Source organism: Erythrolamprus reginae, chromosome 8, assembly GCF_031021105.1.
Source record: "Erythrolamprus reginae isolate rEryReg1 chromosome 8, rEryReg1.hap1, whole genome shotgun sequence".
Taxonomy (NCBI): domain Eukaryota; kingdom Metazoa; phylum Chordata; class Lepidosauria; order Squamata; family Dipsadidae; genus Erythrolamprus; species Erythrolamprus reginae.
Genome location: NC_091957.1, coordinates 3,563,420 through 3,578,575, shown reverse-complemented (window position 1 = coordinate 3,578,575; position 15,156 = coordinate 3,563,420). Strand labels below are relative to the sequence as shown.

The 15,156-nt window shown below is 44.5% G+C and overlaps 2 protein-coding genes across 4 annotated transcripts in view; one reads left to right on the top strand and one right to left on the bottom strand.

Moving 5' to 3' along the window:
- Positions 1-502: 502 nt before the first annotated feature.
- On the top strand, positions 503-14,236 carry REXO4 (REX4 homolog, 3'-5' exonuclease). The gene is given in 10 exon segments (XM_070758508.1): positions 503-535; positions 538-729; positions 3,129-3,227; positions 3,230-3,468; positions 4,678-4,815; positions 6,065-6,258; positions 7,320-7,408; positions 8,420-8,494; positions 10,952-11,026; positions 12,182-14,236. Coding segments are annotated over 10 exon segments (1,230 nt in total). The 3' UTR covers positions 12,278-14,236.
- Positions 13,957-15,156, bottom strand: part of STKLD1 (serine/threonine kinase like domain containing 1) — a 17,965-nt gene continuing 16,765 nt past the window's right edge. For all 3 annotated transcript variants that reach the window (XM_070758507.1, XM_070758505.1, XM_070758506.1), the window contains 2 exons: positions 14,233-14,281; positions 13,957-14,100 (listed from right to left, as the gene is read on the bottom strand). In XM_070758507.1, coding sequence (XP_070614608.1) covers positions 14,075-14,100; positions 14,233-14,281 — 75 coding nt within the window. In that variant the 3' untranslated portion in view covers positions 13,957-14,074. The remainder of the gene's footprint in view (positions 14,101-14,232; positions 14,282-15,156) is intronic.

Here is a 15,156-nt window from a genome sequence, read left to right as displayed (position 1 = left end):
ATTGTAAAGGCCTAGGGGGAAAAGGAATCTTAATTAATAATAATAATAATAATAATTTATTAGATTTGTATGCCGCCCCTCTCCTGGCGGCAGAGGTGGGTTTTAAGTAGCTTACGAAAAGCAAGGAGGGTGGGGGCAATTCTAATCTCTGGGGGGAGTTGGTTCCAGAGGGGCCGGGGCCGCCACAGAGAAGGCTCTTCCCCTGGCATTGTTTAGTTGACGGGACCCGGAGAAGACCCACTCTGTGGGACCTAACTGGTCGCTGGGATTTGTGCTGCAGAAGGCAGTCCCTGAGATAATCTGCTCCAACACTGGAAGTTTTTAAGCAGATGTTGGATAACCATCTGTCTGAAGTAGTGTAGGGTTTCTTGCCTAAGCAGGAGGTTGGATTAAAAGACCTCCAGGTGTCCCTTCTTTTGTTATTATTACCTCCAAGGTCCCTTCCAATTCTGAGTCTCGTGTCTTTTCACAGTGATTGCTGAATGACCGTCTCATCTCAGAAATGACCAAAACAAAGAAGAAGGAATCCCCATCCCCCAGCAGATAACTCTACGGACTAAACCAGGGAACCTTAAGAATCAGCACAGAAAGAAGAAGAAGAAAAAGATATTTTGGAAAACGATCAACCGAGTGGAGAAGAGAGCAATCACAGAATCCAAAGCAGTGGTAGATTTGCCACCAAAAACATCTCAGGAAGTTTTCATCAAAATTGGGAAAGCCTTACAAAAGGTATAGTTGGACAGTGGACTTTTCTTTGAGATCATTGAGTGCAGGAGGGGAGCTTTTTAAGGAACCAGTATTTATTTATTTATTTATTTATTGAGTTAGTTAGTTAGTTAGTTAGTTAGTTAGTTAGTTAGTTAGTGATTTTTTGATTTGATTTGATTTGATTTGATTTGTATGCTGCCCCTCTCCGTAGACTCGGGGCGGCTAACAACAATAATAAAAACAGCATGTAAATCCAATACTACAACAACTAAAAAAAACCTTATTTTAAAACCAATCATACCTACAAGCAAACAAACATACCATGCATAAATTGTAAAGGCCTAGGGGGGAAAGAGTATCTCAGTTCCCCCACGCCTGACGGCAGAGGTGGGTTTTAAGGAGCTTACGAAAGGTGAGGAGGGTGGGGGGCAATTCTAATCTCCGGGGGGAGTTGGTTCCAGAGGGCCGGGGCCGCCACAGAGAAGGCTCTTCCCCTGGGGCCCCGCCAAACGACATTGTTTAGTTGACGGGACCCGGAGAAGGCCCACTCTGTAGGGACCTAACTGGTCGCTGGGATTCGTGCAGCAGAATGATAGAAACAAATAGATAACCCAGATGACAAAACTATAAAAGGAAGGAGCATTAGATAAATGACATATACCTAAAATAAAGCTTAAGGAGATGAATATGAATAACAGGTTGATAAATAAAAAGTATAATAATTGGCTGGATAAATTTAAAGAAGCATGGAAATAAATTGCCAGTCCGTCATATTAAACACCTAGTAGAATAAAACTATTTCACTCCGGGAAGGATGTAGAAGGAGGAAGTAGAAGGGAAGGGAAGAAAGGGGGAAAGAGGAAGTGGAGAGGGAAGAAAGATGGAGAGAAGGCGTAAAAGTAGATGGGAGAGAGGTGAGAAGGAAAGAACAGATGGGCTAATAATAGTCAATAATAGTAAGATTTGAAGTTAAAGTAAACTAATGTTTGTATGAATATATGTTTACGGTATATGTGCTGTATTGTATATATGAGATAATGTGGAGAAAATAAACTTTTTCCAAAAAAAAAGAATAGATGCTGGGTATAAAAATGGGTATATAAAGATGCTGGGTATAAAAATCGTGTAATCTTTGCTTAATAGAAACATAGAAACATAGAAGTCTGACGGCAGGAAAAAGACCTCATGGTCCATCTAGTCTGCCCTTATACTATTTTCTGTATTTTATCTTAGGATGGATATATGTTTATCCCAGGCATGTTTTAGATTCAGTTACTGTGGATTTATCTACCACGTCTGCTGGAAGTTTGTTCCAAGGATCTACTACTCTTTCAGTAAAATAATATTTTCTCATGTTGCTCTTGATCTTTCCCCCCAACTAACTTCAGATTGTGTCCCCTTGTTCTTGTGTTCACTTTCCTATTAAAAAACACTTCCCTTCTGAACCTTATTTAACCCTTTAATATATTTAAATGTTTTCGATCATGTCCCCCCTTTTCCTTCTGTCCACCAGACTATACAGATTGAGTTCATTAAGTCTTTCCTGATACGTTTTATGCTTAAGACCTTCCACATTCTTGTAGCCCGTCTTTGGACCCGTTCAATTTTGTCAATATCTTTTTGTAGGTGAGGTCTCCAGAACTGAACACAGTATTCCAAATGTGGTCTCACCAGCATTCTATATAGCGGGGATCATAATCTCCCTCTTCCTGCTTGTTATACCTCTAGGTATGCAGCCAAGCATCCTACTTGCTTTCCCTACTGCCTGACTGCACTGTTCACCCATTTTGAGACTGTCAGAAATCACTACCCCTAAATCCTTTTCTTTTGAAGTATTTGCTAACACAGAACTGCCAATACAATACTCAGACTGAGGATTCCTTTTCCCCAAGTGCATTATTTTACATTTGGAAACATTAAACTGCAGTTTCCATTGCTTTGACCATTTATCTAGTAAAGCTAAATCATTTACCATATTACCATATTAATCATATAAAAGGAAGGAAAATATGAGATAAGAGTTGTTCACCAACTTAAGTAAACAAAGGTTGACATCCTACAATCCTATTGCTGACATTTCAGACCAAGTCAAGTTCATAATTCTGGGCTTGAATTTTACCCAAATGCTCCCAGATGCAAAGGGGGGGGGGGGGGAAGCATCTTGAATTTCATAAAAATAAACATGTTTAGGAGGCACTTATGGTCACTAAATTAAAATCCTCTTAAACTGAAGTTGGTTGGAATCCCCAGCAGCGTATTCTAAATTTGAGACCAGGCCGAAAAAAGTCATAGCTGGTTTTAGCTCTGGAAGTTGGGTAAACCCAACCAACTTTGTGCCTTACATAACAAATGTGGACATTTGGTTTACTACGCTGTGCAAATCCAACCTGAAAATTGAATTTTCCGGTTTCTTTTTTTAGCTTCTGCAGCAAAAGGCCAACCATTTGAATCCTGCTGTTACTACTGCTCCTGATACTTACTCCAAGAAAAACCACTCTGCCAAAGACGTGAAAACTGTCTCACACGGTATCAGGGATCGAATGGAATTGAGAAGAAGCTGACCTCAAAGGTTCAGGTTCGAAGTTTGAGTCCTGCAGGTGTCAAGAGACCAAAAAAGTCTGTGAAGAATGGACAACAGAAGGTTCAAGAAGCCGGTGAAAAGCAGAGAAGCCTCCAGATGGGCAACGGGGAGAAGAAACCAGGAGATATTAAACATAAAAGAAGGAAAGAGGATGAACCAGTAGAAACAGCGCCAGTGGAGTAAGTCTTCAGGGCTTTGGAATTAATCCCAAAGGTGCATTTTTCAAGAGACCACTGGAGTTTCTTGGGTTTTCTTTTGAATATGTTTTGCTCCTCATCCTAGAAGCTGCTTCAACTCTGACTGGATGGTGGGGGAATGGAAGGATTTATACTCCTTGTATATTATTATTATTATTATTATTATTATTTATTAGATTTGTCTGCCGCCCCTCTCCGCAGACTCTCCGCAGACTCAGGGCGGCTCACAGCAATGATAAAAACAATATATAACGACAAATCTAATAGTTAAACTCTAAAATAACAATAATACATTTAAAAAGTCTAAAAAGCAAGAAACCCCAATATATAAAAAGCATACATACAGTCATATCATACACAGAAAACTACATAGGCAGGGGGAGATGTTTCAGTTCCCCCACACTTGACGACAGAGGTGGGTTTTAAGGAGTTTACGAAAGGCAAGGAGGGTGGGGGGCAGTTCTAATCTCTGGAGGGAGCTGATTCCAGAGGGTCGGAGCCGCCACAGAGAAGGCTCTTCCTCTGGGTCCTGCCAAACGACATTGTTTAGTTGACGGGACCCAGAGGAGACCAACTCTGTGGGACCTAACCGGTCGCTGGGATATGCCCAAGAGTCCTTCAGGAATGGTTGGCATACAAATTTAATGAATATTTATTTATTTGGTTTTTTTTATGCCGCCCTTCTCCTTAGACTCAGGGCGGCTTACAAGATGTTAGCAATAGCACTTTTTAAAAACAGAGCCAGCCTATGCCCCTACAATCCGGGTCCCTCAATTTACCCACCTCGGAAGGATGGATGGCTGAGTCAACTTTGAGCCGGTGATGAGATTTGAACCGCTGACCTGCAGATCTGGCAGTCAGCTTTAGTGGCCTGCAGTACTGCACTCTACCCACTGCGCCACCTCGGCTCATAAATAAATCTTAAATAAACTATCTTTAGATAGATTTTTACTCCTTATTAATATAAATTTTATAAAAATAATTTTTAAAAAAATCCAATTTATTTTTTAAATAAATCCAATTTATTTTTTAAAAATCTGGTTTTTTTTAATTGTTTTTAAAAAATGTCATTGATTTTTATCCAGCCATGCACGGTTGTTGTGAACCTCGCGTTTATTTCGCAGCGGGTAACTGAAGGGGGCTTTCTTAGGCCTCCCTTCCCCTCATTTGTGGCTTCCTTTGTCTTTCTAGCATCTGGTTCGATGATGTGGATCCAGATGATATCGAAGCAGCTTTGGGACCGGAAGCTGCAAAAGTCGCCCGGCAGAATCTGGGCATCCCAAACGAGAGAACCCACCCAGAACTGGTGAAAGAACATGCTTTTGAAGGGTAATGACGGTTATATAGATTCCGAGGGTTGAACGCGGAGGGAGTTTATTGCAGTGGGGGGCTCAATCATCACAACCGAGGCCCAAATTTCCTGTGGTCAAGTGGGACATTTCTTAAGGGAGCTTTTGGCTGCATAGCTAGAGGTATAACAAGCAGGAAGAGGGAGATTGTGATCCCCCTGTAGAGAGTGCTGGTGAGACCACATTTGGAATAATACTGTGTTCAGTTCTGGAGACCTCACCTACAAAAAGAGATTGACAAAATTGAACGGGTCCAAAGACGGGCTACAAAAATGGTGGAAGGTCTTCAGCATAGAACGTATCAGGAAAGACTTCATGGACTCCATCTGTAGAGTCTGGAGGGCAGAAGGAAAAGGGGGGACATGACCGAAACATTTAAATATGTTAAAGGGTTAAATAAGGTCCAGGAGGGAAGTGTTTTTAATAGGAAAGTGAACACAAGAACAAGGGCACACAATCTGAGGTTAGTTGGGGGAAAGATCAAAAGCAACATGAGAAAATATTATTTCACTGAAAGAGTAGTAGATGTTTGGAACAAATTTCTAGCAGACGAGGTTGGTAAATCCAAAGTAACTGAATTTAAACATCATCTCAGGGACCACCTTCTGTTGCACGAATCCCAGCAACCAGTTAGGTCCCACAGAGTGGGCTTTCTCCAGGTCCCATCGACTAAGCAATGTCGTTTGGCGGAACCCAGGGGGAAGAGCCTTCTCTGTGGCAGCCCTGGCCCTTTGGAACCAACTCCCCCCAGAGATTAGAATTGCCCCCACCCTCCTCGCCTTTCGTAAGCTCCTTAAAACCACCTCTGCCATCAGGCATGGGGGAACTGAGATCCTCTTTCCCCCTAGGCCCTTTACAATTTACGCATGGTATGTTTGTATGTATGTTTGGTTTTATAATAAGGGTTTTTTAGTTCTTTTAGTATTGGATTGTTACATGCTGTTTTTATCACTGTGTTAGCCGCCCCGAGTCTGCGGAGGGGGGCAGCATACAAATCCAATAGATAGATAGATAGATAGATAGATAGATAGATAGATAGATAGATAGATAGATAGATAGATAGATAGATAGATAGATAGATAGATAGATAGATAGATAGATAGATATTCTGATATCCGGACAAAATGAATTTTTGTAAGTTGAGAATTAGCAGCAGTTGGTGGTCGTTCTGCTGCCATTCGAGGCGTCCATTCAACTCTACGGCAATTAAACCTTCTTTTTCTTGGCAGGCTAACCAAAGCGGTGGCCATAGATTGCGAGATGGTGGGCATAGGGCCCACCGGCGAAGACAGCATGCTGGCCCGCATCTCGGTTGTGAATGTATTCGGCAAATGCGTTTATGACAAGTATGTCAAGCCTACGGAAAGCGTGACCGACTACAGAACCGGCGTTAGCGGGATTCGGCCTGATGACTTAAAAGCAGGTAAGTGAGCTGTCTGTTGGCGGTTTTGAACTTGGATGTCTAGGTCAGTGATGGTGACCTGTTTTTCCCAAAAGCGTGTAGACACAATCGCGATAGCATGCACGTTCATGCTCACACACATAATTCAATGCCCTCCTGCACTGCATTATGTGGTTCCACTCATCACTTATGTGGATAAACCATAATTGATCTCCATGGTTGGATAAACCACGGTTTCTCTACAAAACTGGTAGCCTCATTGCAAAAGACTTGTGCACAACCCTTTAACAGTATAAATTCACTAAATGAAATAAAATTGTATTGGCAGATCTGTGTTAGCAAAAACTTCAGAAGAGAAGAATTTAGGGGTCGTGATTTCTGACAGTCTCCAAATGGGTGAGCAGTGTGGTCGGGCAGTAGGAAAAGCAAGTAGGATGCTTGAATGCATAGCTAGAGGTATAACAAGCAGGAAGAGGGAGATAGTGATCCCGCTGTATAGGGCGCTGGTGAGACCACATTTGGAATAATACTGTGTCCAGTTCTGGAGACCTCACCTACAAAAAGATATTGACAAAATTGAACGGGTCCAAAGACGGTCTACCAGAATGGTGGAAGGTCTTAAGCATAAAACGTATCAGGAAAGACTTAATGAACTCAATCTGTATAGTCTGGAGGACAGAAGGGAAAGAGGGGACATGATCAAAACATTTAAATATGTCAAAGGGTTAAATAAGGTTCAGGAGGGAAGTGTTTTTAATAGGAAAGTGAACACAAGAACAAGGGGACACAATCAGAAGTTGGTTGGGGGAAAGATCAAAAGCAACGTGAGAAAATATTATTTGACTGAAAGAGTAGTAGATCCTTGGAACAAACTTCCAGCAGACGTGGTTGGTAAATCCACAGTCACTGAATTGAAACATGCCTGGGATAAACATATATCCATCCTAAGATAAAATACAGGAAGTAGTATAAGGGCAGACTAGATGGACCATGAGGTCTTTTTCTGCCGTCAGTCTTCTATGTTTCTAAATTCTCTGCAATGTTGTGCTTTTTTATTTTTATTTTTCTTCTTTGAATTTTAGGGGAGGATTTCAAAACTGTCCAGAAAGAAGTAGCGGACATCCTCAGGGGTAGGACCTTAGTTGGACATGCACTTCACAACGACTTAAAGGTAACGATGGGCTGTGGTTATTGAGATCCATCAAGAGACAGGAGGCAGCCTGTTGTGGGAAGGCACTTATTTTTGACAAAGCCTGGCACCCCCTTCTATTATTATTATTATTATTATTATTATTATTATTATTATTATTTATTTATTTATTTATTTATTTATTTATTGGATTTGTATGCCGCCCCTCTCCGTAGACTTGGGGCGGCTAACAACAATGATAAAAACAGCATGTAACAATCCAATACTAAAACAACTAAAAACCCTTATTATAAAACCAAACATACATACAAACATACCATGTGTAAATTGTAATTATCATGCAGTCACATGCCATTAGTCATCAAGTTACATCCACGTTTCGGCCGACCAGGAAGGACGTCTTCGTGACGTCAAAGCTCCGCCCATGGAATTCCCTATTGGGATTCCCCACCTCCTTTCCAGCCTCCAGATCGGCCGAAAACGGCACTCCGCCGAGTGGCGCCGCCGGGCTATAACCTTCTGAAACAGCCGTGCGCTTCTCGGCGGCCTCCTGAACCTGAACTTCCAGGTTCAGGTTCGGGAGAATGCCGAGAAGCCCACCAGCTGTTTTAAAAGGTGACAGCCAGGCGGCGGCGCCCAGCGGAGCACTATTTTGGGATTTCCCCCCCCCTTGCACGCTTTTACATTGTTTCCAATGGGAAACATTGTTTCGTGTTACGAACTTTTCGCCTTACGAACCTCCTTCCGGAACCAATTAGGTTCGTAAGACGTGGTATTACTGTACTTTTTAAAAAAAAATTCTTTTTGAGAATACCCAGTAAATATAATTCTGGTTTTTTCCCCCACTTCTTCCTTTGTTATTTCTTTTATCCACTTCCCCACCTTGTTCCACTAATGTTTGACCTCTGAACAATGTTAGAGATTATAAATGAGATAGAGAGATAAATGAGATTATAGATGATGGATAGATGAGAGAGAGAAAGAGGCTCCGAGTAATCATTCCAATGGGTCTTTTTAAAATTTATTTTCCAGATTCTACTTCTTGACCACCCCAAAAAAAAAATCCGAGACACACAAAAATACAAACCTTTCAAAAAGCAGGTCCAGGTAAGAAAATATCCTTTTTTTGATTTCAAAGGAACAGATTCTATACCGTGGGTCCTCAAACTACGGCTCATGCGGGCCGCTGAAGCCATTAATCCGTCCCATATCGCCCCGCCCACCCTTCAGTGGAGCACAGGACTCATCTTCGCTAGCCCTGCGGGGTGGAACTGTCAGGGACTGTGAATTGGCCCCATTTAAAAAGTTTGAGGACCCCTGTTCTATACAGAGGCAACTGACAGAAATAGAGATAAATTACAGCCCGCGTGGACCATAATAAATCATTTCCGAGAGGTCGATGGATCGAAACCATCCTCTGCTACCATGACAGAAATAGAGATAAATTACAGCCCGCGTGGACCATAATAATTTCCGAGAGTCGATGGATTAAAATAGAGAATCAGCTTTCAAACAAAGTTACTTTTATTACGAAAATAAAAAATATAATTGAATGCCTTAGAACAGAGGTCCCCAACCGCCGGTCCGCGGACCGGCACCGGGCCGTTGGGGGTTTTCAGCCGGTCCGCGGCGCCAGGGCCCCCTCGGCCTTTCCGCACCACCAGCGGCGCTCCCCCCGCCAGCCAGCCAAGCCCCGCGCCCGCCGGAACCGGCTCCTCGCTCTCCCCCCGCCGCCCGCCGCCCGCCGCGTTTGCAGGAGGTGGGGAGGGTCGGGCGGCCCGCCAAGGCCAGGAGGGACGCCGCTGCCCCCCCCTTCCCTCCGCCCGCCGCTGCGCCTCCTTGACGCCGAGAGGAAATGCCGGCAAAGGCTTTTCTCAGCGGAGGTCTTCAATGTCGGGGGCGCACGGGCGGTTGCACGCGCTCCCTATCTCCCTGCTAGCCCACTCGGAGTATTCAAAATAAGAAAAACCGTTGCCGGCGAAGGCTTTTCTTATTTTGAATATTCCGAGTGGGCTAGCAGGGAGATAGGGAGCGCGTGCAACCGCCTGTGCGCCCCCGACATTGAATATCACCTTCGCCGGCCCCACCTCTCCTGCAAACCCCCTTGCTGAGAGCCCGGGGCGAAAGTGCTCTCGCAAAGGTGAGGCGGGCAGGGCGTGCGCGCGTCACCGCTGAGAAGAACGGAGAACGAGAGTGAGTGAGAGCAACAGACAGCAAGATAGAGAGAAAGTGAGAAAGAGAGAGTGAGAAAGGGGGGGAGAAAGAGATAGCAAGAGAGAGAACAAGAGAGAGAAAGAGCGTGAGAAAGAAAACAAGAAAGAGTGAGAGAGAGAGAAAGCAAAAGAGACAGAAAGAAAACAAGAGAGAAAGTGAGAAGAAGAGAGAGAAAGAGGGAGAGAGAGAGAAAGAGAGGGAGAGGGAGAGAGAGGGAGAGGGGGGAGAGATAGCAAGAGAGGGAGAGAGAGAAAGAGAGGGAAAGGGGAGAGAAAGAGAGAGGGAGAGAGGAGATAAAGGAAGAGAAAGAAAGAAAGAGGGATAGAAAGAGAGAGAGAGTGAGAGATGCTCAGTGAGCCTTTCTTTGAAGTTGCCTTTCTTTCTTTCTTTCTTTCTTTCTTTCTCTTTCTTGCTTTCTTTCTTGCTCTTTTTCTTTCTCTCTTTTACCTTCCCTTCCTCTATTTCTTCTTTTCTTTCTCCTTCCTACCTTCTTCCCTTACTCTCCCCTTTCATAAGTTTCCTTGCTTCCTTCCTCTGTTCCTGTCCCTTCCCCCCTTCTTCCTTCCTTTCCTTCCTTCCTTTCCTCCCTCCATTTCTTGCTTTCCTTTTCCTTCCTCCCTTCTTTCCTCCCTCATTCCCTTCTTTCACTCCTTCCTCTCTTACTCTCCCCTTTCACACCTTTCCTTGCTTCCTTTGCACCCTTCTTCTGTTCCTGTCCCTTCCCTCTTTCCTTCCTTCCTTCCCACCCTCCGTCCATTCATTCACCCATTCCTCTCTTGATCGCCCCTTTTACGGCGCCGCTGACAGCTAGCTCCCCCCCCCCCCACCGGGCCATGTAAAACTGGTCTAGCTTAAAGCCGGTCCCTGGTGCAAAAAAGGTTGGGGACCTCTGCCTTAGAAGGCATCTGAGATGCGTGCTACATCATTGAAACTAACAGAGAATATAGTAAAGACAATATGGAGGATCTCAACAAGAAGGAAATGATGCATGTATGATGTGGCAGGATTTTACATCATAATGGGTGGAGCTAATACAACACATACACTCTTAACTATTTAATTACTGCATAACTAAATGACTTAGGATGTCTCTGGGGCTGTCAATATTCAGCGTGACAGCAACTGCCGCTTATAAGCCGTTTTTCATTCACTTACTTATTTATTCAACAAATTTAATAACTGCAGTGATTCGCTTAATGGCCGTGGCAAGCAAGGCCGTTGCAGAATGGGGCAAGATGCACTTAGCAAATGTCTCGTTGAACAACTGTGGCCGTAAGCCGGGGGCTGCCAGCTGGGGAAATTCAAGCGTTCAAGTTCTTCTCGCTGATCAACGCTTCCCTGTTTCCGCAGAGCTCGAGACCTTCCCTCAAATTGCTGTGCCAGAAACTTCTCAATGTAAAGGTGCAAACATCGGAACACAGTTCGGTAAGCGATTAGAACCCGGGTCCCGGTCGATCGACCCGAGAAAGCTAACAGAATGGCAGGGGGGAAAGCCTCCTGCCCAGTGGGTGGGCTGCTCCGGGCTAGGGTGATCCACTAGTGAAGATTCTGCATGTTTCATCGAACCCCCTCCCAAATCCCAAACCTGCCCACCCTGCCCCTCCGAGGAATCTCCACGCAGCCCATTTTGGATGCCAGGTAAGGTCAGGGTCCACATGGAGGGTGAAAAATGGGCCTCTCGAAGGCTCCGGAAGGCCGGAAATGGCCCCATTTCCTCAAGTCTCCAGGAGGATGAAAACGGACTCCCTTGGGCTGCAAAGGCCCTTGGAAGCCAGAAATGGGCCTGTTTCTGGCCTTCCGGAGGGCCTCCGCAACCCGAGAGAGCCCGTTTTCGTCCTCCCGGAGGCTTGAGGAAATGGGCTTATTTCCACCCTTCTGAAGAGCCTCTGCAGCCCGAGAGAGTCTGTTTTCATCCTCCCGGAGGCTTGAGGAAAAGGGGCCATTTCCGGCCTCCCGGAGGGCCTCTACAGCCCAAGTGATCTGTTTTCGTTCCCCCGGAAGTTTGAGGAAATAGGCTCCATTTCCAGCCTTCCAAAGGGCCTCTGCAGCCCAAGGAGTCCGTTTTCATCCTCCCGGAGGCTTGAGGAAAAGGAGCCATTTCCGGCCTCCCAGAGGGCCTCTGCAGCCCAAGGGAGTCTGTTTTTGTTCCTCCGGAGGCTTGAGGAAATGGGCTCCCTTTCCAGCCTTCCAGAGGGCCTCTGCAGCCCACGGAGTTCGTTTTCATCCTCCTGGAGGCTCGGAAAATTGGGCCCATTTTCAGCCTTCCAGAGGGCCTCTGCAGCCCACGGAGTCCATTTTCATCCCCCTGGAGGTTCGGAAAAATGGGCCCCTTTTCAGCCTTCTGGGGGGACTCTACAGCCCAAGTGAGCCCGTTTTTGTCTTTCTGGAGACTTGAGGAAAATCTCCGAAGTCCGGGAAGGCAAAAACAGCCTCCACACTGCGGTGCAGGAGGCCAGCTAGGCCACGGCCACCACAGCCATGCTCACTCACCCAGCAACTGGGCAGAGAATCCATTGCTAAAAATTTTTTTAGCCACATTTCACTCCCTGCTTCTTTCTTTCCCTCCTCCCACCTCCGCAGGTCCAAGACGCTCAAGCAGCGATGCGACTTTACACGTTGGTGAAAAAACAGTGGGAAGCATCTCTGAAAGACATCCACAAGGCCAAGAAAAATTAAATCCAGACTATTCTTTCGCATCCAGTTATTGCCGTTTGATTTGGCTGGCTGGGGTTTTTGCTTGATCAATTCTGCCGCTGTTCCTTTTGGCCCTAAAATTGGGTATCGGAGATAAATTAATTGGGGGAGAGGGTTTATTTCCCGTGCAGTCGTAGATTTGGGATACTGCCTCGGTGGTGCAGTGGTCAGAGTACAGTACTGCAAGCTAATTGTGCTGATCACCGGCTGCTAGCCGTTTGGCAGATCGAATCTCAGTAGGCTCAAGGTTGACTCAGCCTTCCTTCCTTCCCTCAATCCCTCCCTCCCTTCCTTTCTTCCATCCTTCCTTCCTCTCCCTCCCTCCTTCCTTCCTTGGTGGCGCAGTGGTCAGAGTGCAGTCCTGCAAGCTACTTCTGCTGATCACCGGCTGCCAGCCGTTTGGCAGATCGAATCTCAGTAGGCTCAAAGTTGACTCAGCCTTCCATCCTTCCGAGGTGGGTCAAATGAGGACCCAGATTTTTGGGGGCAAGAGGCTGACTGTGTAAACCGCTTGGAGAGGGCTATAAAAGCACTGTGAAGCGGTTTATAAGTCTAAATGCTATAATGCTCTATTGATCCTCTTGTCGTAAGTCTCTAGTCAGGGATCAGATATTGAGGATCACCCCCCCCCCCAAAAAAAAACCTTTGCGTGTTGCTGGGCCAGAAGCTTCGATCCCTAAATCCAGTTCAAAAACGTTTGCAAAATGAACAATTCAGATTCCTCCTTTGGCCCACGTCGCTGTGCCTGTTGGATTTCTCATCCGCCTCTTGAATTCTATTTTACTTTTCGAAATGAGCGTTTAAAACAACCGACCAGTTACGCGTGGGCTTTTACAGAGACGGTGAGGCGCTGCGGCATTTGGCCAATTAGATGGCTAGAGAATGAGAAGTGAAAATGTGACCTTTGAATGTGAAAGCTGCTCCTGCAGTCTATGGAATTGTCCTCCTGCGGGAATTGATACAGGTATTCCTCAACTTTACAACCGTAATGGACCCTACCCGCCATAGCCGTAAAATTGCGATAGTGGTAAAAGCAGACTGATTATGCGAGCGATCTGTTTACGACCTTTTTTTTTGGCACTCTACACGAGCTAGTAAATCGCTGGGGGGACCTGGTTTTGCCAAAAGCTGGGATTTTGGCAAAAGCATCATAAACAGCAGTCCTCGATGGCTATAAATCCATTGTAATTTTTTGTCGTAAGTCGGGGACCTACCTCCACAGCTAGAGTATGGGCAATAACAGTTCATCTTTTATTAGATTGTTTCATCTGTAGGCACCAGTAAGGATTCCTTTTAAATCAGTTGAGTTTTTTAACTGCCCAGACTATGCATTGGATAGTATTTAAGTGAAATAGCTACCATCTTTTTCTCCGTACCTGTTCCTGCCTTATGCAGAAATTGAATTTTGAAATTGTGTTGAGGTTCCAAAATTTGCAGGAATATAGCAGAAGAAAGCATTCTCTCTCCCTCTCTCTTTCTTTCTTTCTTTCTTTCTCCCTTTCCCTCCCTCTCTCCCCCTTCCCTCTGCTGTTTTCTGTCTAAATCTGTCAAAAAGCTTTAAAACAAATTCATTCTTTTGTCTCCCCACCTTTTTGCCATATTCCATGGATAGGATTTGATCCTGGCAATCAACCACCTGTTGGGGGGAAAAAACTTCATTGTTGCAACTCGTTTTCCTATTTATTATAGAACCTTTCATTGTTTTCAGCAGAACATCAGTCTGTTCACATTTTACAAATAAATTCCAAAGTTCCGTAAAAAAGAAAAATGTATCTTCTATCAGGGGTCGTGCTGTACGAGAAGTCCTGTGGAGTGTAAAAATTGAGAAGAGGTTAATGTTTTAATTTTTTTTAAAAAGGCAACGTTTTTAAAAGGTGAGGACTTTCTTTTAGACAATAATATATTTCATTTAAGATCAATAAACTTAAAGTGTTCACCTTTCTTCTGCAGTTTTGAGAGTGCCTTCTCTGTCAGGGCAATAATTTCCTGAGGGTAAATGCGTACAACATTTGTGGCGTCAGAAACACACTTGTAAATTCGCTTAACAACTGTTAAGTAAATAAAGAAACACCTGTTCTGACCCAGGCTTCCTGATAAATCATAAAACACAAATGTAGTCCCCCCCCAAAAAAAACCCCCTCTTTATTTCAATGGCTGTGAATTCTGTTCATTCCCAGCCGTAATAAGTCCCATGATCCACTCCAATGTTCTGACTTTGGCTTCCGGATAAATCGTAAAACACAAATATAATCCCAAACAAACTTTTTTATTTCAACGGCTGTGAATTCTGTTCATTCCCAGCCATAAAAAGTCCCAAGTGATGTTAATTAGTCCAACAAGTCTTCCACAGTCTTTCAGAAGAAGGCTGATAAGTACCAACCTTTACCACTCTTGAAACGCTAGCAAAGGCTTGTGTTTGCAAGGCCAAACACAAATGGAACTCCTGAGTTACACCGACCAGAATTGAAGCAAGTTGCTTCTTGCAACAAGCACATATGTTTGCTCTGCTATTATGTCCTATGGGAGGAGCCAATTGTTGTAATCATAGATTTTTAAGCACTGAAATTTGGGAATAAAATATTGCTGGAGAGTGATGTTTTAAGCCTAAATCATGTGCTGAATAAAACTTTAATTCTTCCTCTATGGAAAGGCAGCCCAGGCTGAGCAAGCATTCTGCAGAATCCATGACCATAAAGCAATTAAAACCTATAGCTAACTTCCATATAAGGATGCATTACTGACATTCCTTTGCTAACACGAAATCTAGGGAAAAGGCAAGGAATGTAGCTTCTGTTTATTACCCAAAGGGAAGCCTTATATGGTATAGGAATGAATAGTAGTTGGAGGATGGCTTAACGTAT